General features: G+C 36.7%; 1 protein-coding gene across 1 annotated transcript; it reads left to right on the forward strand.

The window, feature by feature from the left end:
- The first annotated feature begins 1,541 nt into the window (after window positions 1–1,541).
- LOC115435425 (protein asteroid homolog 1-like) lies at window positions 1,542–10,124 on the forward strand. The gene is made up of 6 exons (XM_030157837.1): window positions 1,542–1,699; window positions 4,510–5,321; window positions 5,708–6,013; window positions 6,575–6,779; window positions 6,909–7,047; window positions 7,861–10,124. Exons 1-6 carry the CDS (start codon window positions 1,573–1,575, stop codon window positions 8,279–8,281), a joined length of 2,010 nt encoding a protein of 669 aa, XP_030013697.1. The 5' UTR covers window positions 1,542–1,572; the 3' UTR covers window positions 8,282–10,124.
- The last annotated feature ends 1,225 nt before the right edge of the window (window positions 10,125–11,349 follow it).

An 11,349-nucleotide genomic window follows, 5' to 3' on the forward strand; every position in this document is an offset into this window, starting at 1 on the left:
ATGGTAATAGTAGATTTTCATAACATATAGTTTTTAGTTATAGTTTAGTTAGTTTATTTATGGCAGTGTGCTTCTGTTCTGACTTGGTTTTACAATAAAGTTTTAAGAGTTCTTGCATCAGCAGAGATCAGTGAAACTTGTGTCGTCTTGAACAATAAATACTCAGGCTGTAACAGGTTCTCTTAAAGCTACAGTTTCATTTTCCTCTAACAAAAAAGAGGAGGATAAAGCAATACTTAGTCAATGGATAAGAACTTAGTTTATTAAATAATACACCCTAAAGGTGGCTGTAATTGATAAACAGATTGTATTTCAGTCTCAATATATAAAATGTAACAGCAATAATTATAATAATGATAATAATAGTAACAATAATATTAATACTGAGCAAAACTAATAATAAAAGACAGTGACAATGCATTAACTTATTTTGAAGTTGCTGATTTTAGTCATTTTGAATGTACACCTGATCATTCTTTTTGTTGAAATAACAGTTGATCAGTAAACAAAGGTTATTAATTATATGATGATTATGAAGGTGTTTGGCATATGTTTTGTTTTTTGTTTTTTTAACCATTTGTTTAATCTTAACAATTAGTAAAGCTATGGAGTGGAAACCAACCCACACAGAACATTATTAAGCAGATTTCTTGACAAGTGATCAAATGATCTACACATTTTTAAGTAAATCATATAGTTTTAGAAAACTAAAATCTAAATGTGCAGATACTCATATAACTTCTTCTTTTTTTTTTTTTTTTTTTTACAAATATTTAACTCTATTTTTCTTGTTAAATGAATTTACCTATATTATTAAGGCTACATAAATGACATGTAACTAACTTTTAAAAATAGATTTCAACAAATATTGTACCTTTACAAGCTTCAGCTCAATGTCACTTTGTGCTATAATGTGTGCAGTGTGTGACAGGTGTGGTTTTAACATCTATCAGATGTTGAATATCACTCCTTTAGAAGCAAACATTCCACTAAGACCGACCTTTGACCTTTTACAGAATATGGTCAAAAGTATGAAAACAATGGAAGAGTTGAACATGTTAGGCTATATATTGCAGAATGAGCTCTTGTCTACGTGCCCACATTTCTGGTTCTCGTTTTACTTTATTTTATTCCGTATGCAGAGGCTTGAGCATGACGAATCAGGACCATATTTGTGCCAAATAGCTGAGCTAAACTGAGGACTGTATTGGTATCACATGATGCAACATCAGGCTTAAACTGAAATGAAACTTAAGGAAACAAACCAACAAACATCAAGCACACTCAGGGGAACGGCGGTGTCCACATACTTCTGGACACATGCTGTCTGTGTTGTGGTCTCCCTCTGCCTGCATGTGTGCATATTTAGATAGATAGCGATTCTGTTTTCATCTCAACAGACATTTCATTGTAATATTCTGCACAGTCTGGAGCTGCTTGTCCACTGACTCCTCCTCCTGATGATGATGATGATGTGAGGAAAGTGAAACTGAAGGAAACAAACTGGCTCTGCAGATCGGCTATTTAAAGGGAGGGGAAGAACCGAGGGTAGTCTGCAGACTCAGACCGAAGATGGGTGTACATAGACTGAGAAGCCTGATGGAGAACCATCCGCGGATCTACCGGGACATCCGGTTACGGAACAGCCGCCTGGTGGTCGACGGACTGAACCTGCTCTACCACCTGTACTTCAGCTCAGGTGAGTCCACCACAACCACAGCCAGACCTGGGAGTCCACCACTAATACAGAGGTGTCAAACATACGGCCCGTGGGCCAAAACCGGCGCAGGGATGGGTCATGGGAGGAATTTGAAATGAAAAATTTACACTTGAAGATATTAACAGTTTCAGGTGTCAAACTCATTTTAGTTTAAGGGTCATATGCAGATATATTAGATCCCAGAGGGTCGGACCTGTAAAATAATTACCTATAAATAATGACAACTCCAAAATGTTCTCTTTGTTTCAGTGTAAAAATTTATTTATTTATTTATTTATTTATTTATTTATTTATTTTTCAAACTATCCTTTCACAAAAAATGTGAATAACCTGAAAAAATATGAACAACCTGTAATGTCTGAAGAGAAGTAAGGGCAATTTGGACAATCTTATACCTGTTACTAAAGGTTTTGTGTATTTGTGGATCCACTGTGATCTGTAAGTTGTACTGCACATATGTGTAAATGATGAGCCGAGGCATAATTTGGTTAAAAATGCACTTATTTTTCCTAAGAATTTTCAGGTTGTCCATCGTTGTTCAGATTATTCACATTTACAAAGGATAGTTTGTAAATATAAACATTTTCATCATGTAATTTTACTTTTTTCACTCTAAAATATAGAAAAAGGTTTGGATTTCTCATTATTTATAGGTTATTATAGTATTATTTTACTGATCATATCTAAGAGATCATATAGGGCTGAATGTGGACCCTGAACTAAAATGAGTTTGAAAGCCCTGCTCTAATACATTTACAGTCTCACATTTGAATTTATGCTTTTCATTTGAATATAAGATGATGAAACCTGATGTTATAGTAACCTCAGCTGTACAGGAAACCCAGTTGAAGCTGCCTTCTGTTTTTATCATTTAATCACATTTCGCTAAAGTTACTCACATGTTATAAATAGTTTTCATAAGGAACTGCACACTATTTTTATCCCTCGTTCACATGTTGAGACCGTGTCTCACGTTTAGATTGAGGAGATGACAGGAGTTCAAGCAGCCTAAAGTCAGTTTTGCATCCACACAAGAAGTATATATTACCCAAATCATGAGAAAATCAGCAATGTAGAGTGAATTTGTGTTCATTTTCAAGGTATAGTTGTTAATTTTGCTCATTATCTTGTTCAATTTGTTGGTTGTTTTGTTCATCTATGTTTATTTTGTTGGTTATTATGTTGATTGTTTTTTTTTTTTCAGTTTGGTTCATTGTATTATTGAGTTATTTTTTACTTGTTTGTTGAGTTTGTTATTCTTTCTATCTATCTGTCTGTCTGTCTGTCTGTCTGTCTGTCTGTCTGTCTGTCTGTCTGTAGAATCGAGCTGCAAACTGAAGCTTTAAATGTCACTTCATATTATTCAGTTCACTTTTTTGAACAATGAACATTCTACGCTGTGTAATAACTGGATCATATGTGTGACTGGATGATACGAATGACCCATATATATTATCACTTGTTGCTGTGATATAGTCATGATTAAGTATTTCATAATTAGAAAAACATTTCTCATAATTAAAACTTGAGTTCTCATATTGAGGACATTTTCTCAAAATAGTGACTTACATCCCAAAACTTGGTTCACACTTATGAGAAATTGTCTAATAATTTACAAATATTCACAAATTACCAGTGAATTTTAAAAAACCCATCTGTCAGCAGGAAGGAGTTTTAAATACTGCAATAATGTCATAACTGTCATAACTTTGTATTTCCATTATATAATAGTCACCCAGACCCGCGAGACCTGGATGATGGTGGTGCTGTTCATTTCAGGGTTTATTGGCCAAAACACATGACATAAATTTATTTTATTATTATCATGTCATGCATCGACAATAAAGGTCATCCAAACATAGTTATAAAACATCATTATCTGATGTTTTATAGGAAGAAAGGAGGATGGATTTTGTAAATAATGAGCATCTATGGTAGGTATGATGTTAATAGATAAATATTGATTGTGAACTGCTCCAGATGATGTACATGGTACAGTTGTGGTTGTGGTGTAGGGATTTGGAGTTGTCTTAACTGGGTTTCTTGCTTTGGTAATAATGGTATTCACCTTCAATACACAAAATGTCTCTGTCTTTCTGTAATGCCATACCTTGTTATTGTGCTTTTTTTGTATAGTATTGATGGTTTCTATAATTGACATTATAGTGGTGGTAGGAAGAGGTGGATTAAAGGAGTGATATTTTGCTTTTTTAAATGGAATTATGCATTTTAAAACATTTCGCTGTGGTCTACATAAAGTGTAAATGCTATGCTTGGGTCTGAAGTCGTCATTAATTCAACTCCACAGGTCCAACTTCAACCCTATTTCTGAGTAACGACACCAGAAAGGTCATTCTGAGCGCTAGCCCTTTAAATGCAAATAAGCCACTTCACACCACACCCCCTCCAGGGTTAGGGTTAGGGTTAGGGTTAGCTAATCCTAACCGAGCAGTAATTTTACATTTTTCACCTAAAAATTTTATCTCCCCAAATTTTGTTATACATAATGTTAAAGTGCTTATAAATACCTACTCAAATATGTATAATACATGCATACAAGTTACTCTGCTTACATGACAGAAACTGTTGAACACGAAATGTGTCCATGTGTTACCCCTTGATTGGACCCATGTATAGATCTTACACAGAGAATCATTTGTTCTTGTATTCAGATGAAATCCATTCAGACCTGACTCATTTAATAAAATTAATAAAATAAGAAATAATAAAATGAGTGCATGTGTGTTAATAATGTGCATTAAGTTTATTGTGTTTCTTTTATGGAACAGGTCTGGACCAGAATCATGGTGGGGATTATGCTGCGTTTGAGAACATGATTGAGAGGTTCGTCTCAGCTCTCAGAGTCTGTGGAGTCTCCCCCTATGTGGTGATGGATGGGGGGTCAGATCCTTCAGACAGGAAGCTGGAAACAGTAAATAAAAGAGTTACAAACCGGATCCAGAGAGCACATAGGGCTGCAGTGAGCGGTCAGCAGCTGGACATCCTGCCACAACTGGCCAAACTGGTGTTCAAGCAGACGCTGGCCCGGCTGGAGGTCCCACTGGCCCAGTGCTACGCAGAGGCTGACCATGAGATAGCAGCCCTGGCCGCTGAGTGGCAGTGTCCTGTCCTGTCCAATGACAGTGACTTCTACGTCTTCGAGCTGCAGGGGGGGTTCCTGCCCATCTCTCTTTTCCGGTGGGAGGAGGTGAAGCAGACGGGCTCACACCAGTACATCCCCTGTAAGAGGTACAACACCTCCAGCTTCTGCATCTTCTTCAACATCCAGCCCCAGCTGCTGCCCGCCTTCGCCGCTCTGGCAGGGAACGACTATGTGGACCTGCGGAAGACAGACTCCACCAGGAAGTGGGCTCAGGTGGCCTCTGACCTGGAGGGGCTGCTCCACTGGTTAAAGGGCTTCCAACAGCCTCAGGATGCATTTGAGGCGGCGGTGGGGATGATGGGAGATATGAACCAGAAGAAGAAAGGAGAGCTACTGCAGGGTTTGTTTGTAGGAATGGAGGACTACAAGATCCATCCCAGCTCCCTGAAGAAGTTCTTCATCCATGGGATTGCACCCCCGTTCATACCAGGCAAAGAAGTAAGAGAAGCTTTAAGTGGTTTTGTAAACATTTTCTTGCAGATTAGAGGAAAATAGGCAAAAAGGGTTTTCATCTTCACTGAAGCTTTAGTCCACATCTGACAGGGTTTTTATAGAGGCTCATTGTGTTAGCTTCATAGGTTTTTTGTTTCGTTGGGGAAAAACTGTAATAATCAGTGAGTCAAGTTTATTGATTTTTGTGTTTTTTGGTTTTTCTTGCCTTTAAGTTGATTAACAGATGATGCAGGTTTATATTTGGCTGAATCACTTTTATTCTCAAAGAGAGCCATTATTTAGACCATATTATAGGAGAGAATGAAGTATGTGTTTTCATATAACAATGATAAAAGAATACTTAAGAACAGAGATAAATTTGATCCTCCCAGGAGGTGGTTCCAATCCCGGACTGGATCCGGCTGCCTCTGATCCAGGCCAAGCTGAGCCCAAACATCCTGGACGTTCTGGTTTTGGGGAGGATGAGCCTCAGCACCACTGTGGACCACAAGGACAAGCCCAGTGCTGTGCTGGTCTCCAGGCCCATCCGTCAGGTCATGTATGCTCTGCTGCTGGGAATCCGATGCCCACGGGGGGTCGAGGAGAGGGACCGGGTTGGCCTTGAGCTCAAGGTCACCTCCGTCCAACCAGCCTTCAGAGGAGTCAAACCACAGCTGAACCTCAATTCCCTCCACAAGGTGAGGCATTTAGGGGGTGTATCCCCCTGTTACTCATATGTAAAAGTTAAACACAGACACAAAACAACAGGAGCAGCAATAGCCCATTTTCTGTGGCACTAGATAAGAATAACTAGATAGACTTTTAAAAATGTTATACTAACTCTATTCTAAAAAACAGTTTAGGAAGACACATCACACTTTAAGTCTTATCTAAGCATAAAAAAATGAAGATTTAATCTTTTTTAGTTGCAATTTTTAGTGGTCAAGATGATGTAGACAAGTTTTCTGTCTACATCAGATTTGCAGAGGAAAAATGTGGCCGTATTTCCTCAGAATTATTTTTAAAGTTTTTGTCAGTCATGGCGCTGGATGTTAGGAATACTTGCATTCAGATGCAAACAGACATTGATTAATTTTTTATTATAGATGACAAAATCTGAAACATGGTGCCTTACAGTAAAATACAATAAACTATTGTCGGAATACTTCCAAAGAACAAAATATTTTGATGATGAAATTTAATAATGGATTTGACATTTTCATTGTACTTACACCTTCCTCCTTCCCCTCACCTTCTAGGCAGAGTCCTCTCAGTGTCTCCAGGTTTTACTGGAGACCCTGGGCGTCCCTCAGGACTGTCTGGGCAGACTGCCGTCTGACCTGCGCCTCCAAGTGGCCGCCACATGCTATTGGCTGAAGAAGGCCACGCCCCCACCTGACCTGAGGGTGCTGAAGGCTCTGCTGCTGTGGTGGAGCAACGAAGACTCAACGAGACAACGAATAGGTACAAACAAACACACCTGAAGTACTGAACTCAGTCTGTGATCTACACTAGAGTCAGAAAAACATGCAACTTTTATGACAAAATAAGATCCTGCAGATAATTAAATTTAAAGAGTTTGTTTTGTTGCAGCTGCTCAGAATCAACACTATAATCATAAATTGGACATGGACGTGTCTCACTCATTGAACCAGTGGCAGGCCTGTCTGAAGGACAGCCTCCGCCTGAACCAGCTGCTGGGACGGCCTTTACCTGAACCACAGACCTCCAGGTAAGACCATACAACAAGACACGTGGAGCATCTGAGGCTCATTACTACGTTATGAGTTGTTTATCACCGGTTAGTTTCATAATCCATGAACCAAATACTTTAATGACCTCTGGAACCGAAGGTCATATATTTAGATCAGTCGATTAGGAAATATAATGATGATATTTAATACATGCAATACATATTAATAAATTATTATTTATTATTCGTATATTGTTATTAATTAATAAATTGTTAATGATTAAATATGATTAAACTCAGTACATTACTGCTACTGTGGATAACTTGGACCAGAACTGATGGGATGTGTTTCCATTATTGTATTTGATATGTATGTGAACATTTTGGATTGTAAAATGGTTTTTGTTTGTTTTTTTTTTTATTTTGCCAAAGAGTAAATGAGCATACAGGAAATGGAAACATCTTTTTTGAGCAAATTCTGATGTAGTGAACATTTAACTCACTGTTGATAAACTGTTTGCTGCATCTTCCAGATATTTCAACAAACAGTGAAAATATGTCTGGTACAACAGATTGTGATGAGGAGGACTAAATAATTTCTCTGTCTGACCCATGAAAAAAGACATGACTTTAGATGGAAAACAACATGTACTGTATCCTACAGCTCCACCTGTTGGTGACACAGTGCATCCTAGATTTTTGACTAATAATCTTGGCTGAACAGTATTAATGGAAATGCACATGATTCATATTTTCATTTTTGCAACATTTTTAAGTTTCCTTCAGATTTGCTAGACACTCTATGCAGACACAGCCATTGAGTCTGATGTTGAATTTTGTGTTGGCCTACAGGTTATACGAGGGGACCATAGTTCATCACATCATCTGGAGGATGAAGTCTGGATTAAAACTGAAAAAACTTGATCCTCCCAGTGTGAGGCGCTACCGCTCCCTGCTGGCTGCCACACGTCGGTTTTCTATTCCTGAACCAGCAACTCCCTCAGATACCCAGCAAAAGGCGACAGCATCTCCACAGCAACAGAAACAGCAACAGCCTCTGACTGACCTGACAACCAGCTTGAAGCAGCTCTTCCTCCTTTACGATGATGATGATGAGGAGGTTGAGACAGAAGCACACAGTGGCATCAGAGGAGAGCGAGACGCACTTCTAGACGACTTAGTATCGGTCAGAACTCGCTATAAAACGAAAGAGAGAAACAAACACTGTAACAGCACAGAACTGGTCCACAAACAATGCAAGGGTATCTTGTAGGGAGCATCCAGGAGGAGTCCAGGAGGAGTCCAGGAGGAGTCCAGGAGGAGTCCAGCTCCAGTCAGAAGTCTGGGCCTGGGGTCTCATAAGAGTTAACAATTACTCATTTTATGTCACTATGGAAAAATTGCAATATACAATCATGTCAAAGTTCAAGTCAAATCAAAGTTAATTTCTATAGCACTTTACAACAACATAACGAAGCCCAAAGTGCTTTACATCTAAAAGCATGATTAAATTATAACATTAAAAAAACAGGTTAATCAAGTACCATAAATATGCATAAAACAATAAGACACAACACACATTGATAAAAGAGACCACAGATTCAAACCTAGTAGTGTCTCAGTGCTAAGGGCTGTCAGGACAGTTTACAAAGTAAGGCCAAAACCTTATAGTATTATCCAAAGAAAAACCCAGTATATCCAACAAGAGCAAGTACCTGGAGACAGCAGGGAGGAGAAAGGCCTGTCCATCACATTTGTCTAGTCTGAAGGTTATTTACCTCAAAGTACTGGGATGAGTGGAAAGAGGAGAGAAAAAAACAGAGGAAAAGCATCAAACAACGTCGTGAAACACAGTAAAAACAGTTTAATGATAAACAGACCCTGAGCAGAAGAAGAGCCATTTATCAGCACCAAACACTGGAACTCAAATATAAATAGATTTAATAATAACAGAAATATAAACAGACTTTGCTGATTTTGACAGGCGCTTATAAAGGTGTTAAGCCTTGGTGACACAAACTAGAGACGGACTGATTAATCAATTAGGATGAGTTTACACAACAAATAGTATGTTTTAAGCATCAGTACTGGCAAAAGTTGGCACCAGTAGGATTCTTTACCATTAGGAGATATGTTTTCTCTGAACATAGTTATTGCGTTGAAACATAACACACACATGACAGTATCTATCAGTAGGATCAGTTTCTGAGCGATCTATGAGATGACCTAGAACTCGGAACATATTTTTATTTCATTTTGAATGAAATATTGCACAATATTTAATGGTTGTTCCTGACCTCAGCTGTGGTAGTGAAACAAGATCCACTGCACCACAATTATCTGAACAATAACCGACGACAAAAACATGAATCTATAATGGAGGAAGTTTTAAGGGTCAGTGCATTATTGTAACACATATGTTTTATAACATGTGCACAGGTATATGTTTATATTTATTTCCTCTCAGCATTGTGGAAGTATTGAATGACTTTGATGTGACTTAAGATGATGTCTGTAATCTAAGGGTTTTATCACTTTGACTAAGATGTTCAGTTTATCCTCTTTCTAAAGCTCATTTGTATCAGACATGCATAATGAGTTTTCAGTGTCAATATTTTGGGGGTTGATATCAGCTGATCAGTTACACAGTTTCATCCAGCTGTTTAATGGAGATAATTATCACCATTATACTAAATAACAGCTTCAAGCTAAAAAAATTGTCATCATATAATAATTGTGACAGACTGACCTTTAATTAATTTGTTGGAATAATTTGTCCAAACATATTTATAACATAAAAATATTTTTGTTTTCTCCACATTTTAACTTGACATAGTGTTAAATGCACAATTTGTCTTTGTCTCAGAGTCTTTATGGATTGTAAATGTATAGATATGACCCTCATTTTATTTAACTTGTTAAATTGTTTATCCTCTGTATGTTCTTTGTGTGTTTATTAATTGCTTATCATTTAACTTAAATTGTGATGCCTTATATTGTAAATTTGTATCGGTGCAAAATGTTGGGAATGGATTTTGTTTGTTCAAATGTTGCTTTTTGGGTATTTTATGATTAAGATAAGTAAATAGATTTTTGTATGACCTAAAAAAAATAAAATAAAGCTAGTTTTGAAAAAATAAAGTTTGCTTTCTGATGATTAACATGATGGTGTCAGAAAATGTCAACTATGATTTCAGTGGGTTTTTTTATTTATTTATTTATTTATTTATTTATTTTACTATCTATAGATAATTTTTTTTTTTTTCCTTTTTTTTATGGGCTCAGCTGGTTGACAGGCAGCTGTCTGTACCGATAAGGCAGCAGCAGACACCAACTGTACTCCCTAGATATAGGGAGTATAGGGAGTACAGTCTAGATAATTATTTTGAAGTGATGGGACTCAGTTGACTGTAATTTACAGTCTGTGCTTCAGTGTCAGTTTTATGAACTATTAATGCCATTTCAAGTTTTATTTCCTTCACCAGATCAACACACAGGTAAATATATAGATTAATATACAGAGTATACTCCAGCCAACACCAAATCACACCAGTCAACAGTTGTTTTATACAAGTGCCAACTATTGTAGACTGAATTAGGCACAATCAGCATCTAAAACACATGAAGTATTCATGTGTTTAATAAAGAATGAGCCTTTTCACTCACACCAAATGAAACTCACAAAAAGAGGTTGACACAGAAGGTACTTAATTAAAGATTTAAATTTGCTTGCTCTTAACAAAATTTGACTTTACAGACAAAATACTGTTGGAGTTGTTTCATTTTCTTGTACATTATTTTGTTGTGTCTGGTTGCATCATCATCATCATCATCATCATCATCATCATTATTATTATTATTATTATTATTATTATTATTATTATTATTATTATTTTATTTTGTTTTTTTAATTGACAAGCTTTAAATTCATTTTAAAAACACAGCATAACCTTCTGTATATGAGATGTGTGTTAAAGAAAAAAAATACTAGATATCTAACATTCGTGATTTAAAGTGTTTAATAAAACGTGGTTGGATACTTGATCTTGATGATGATGATTATTATGTTAATATTTATTTTTATGGTTCATATTTGTTCGTACAAAACAACACAGATTTTTCTGAATTATTTCTACTTTTGTCGAATGATTTATTTTTATGTGACTAAACTCTGAAGTTCATTATTATTCATTTTATTAACCATCACGTGGTGTAACCTTGTCCACATTTTGGACTAATATTGTGCATCTTTTAACCTTTGCTGGATAGAATATGTGCATTGTCAGATGGGTCAGTATATAATTGGGGGACTTTTTGAGTTACCTTTACAGGGTAACATAA

Source organism: Sphaeramia orbicularis, chromosome 16 (assembly GCF_902148855.1).
Source record: "Sphaeramia orbicularis chromosome 16, fSphaOr1.1, whole genome shotgun sequence".
Classification (NCBI taxonomy): Eukaryota; Metazoa; Chordata; class Actinopteri; order Kurtiformes; family Apogonidae; genus Sphaeramia; species Sphaeramia orbicularis.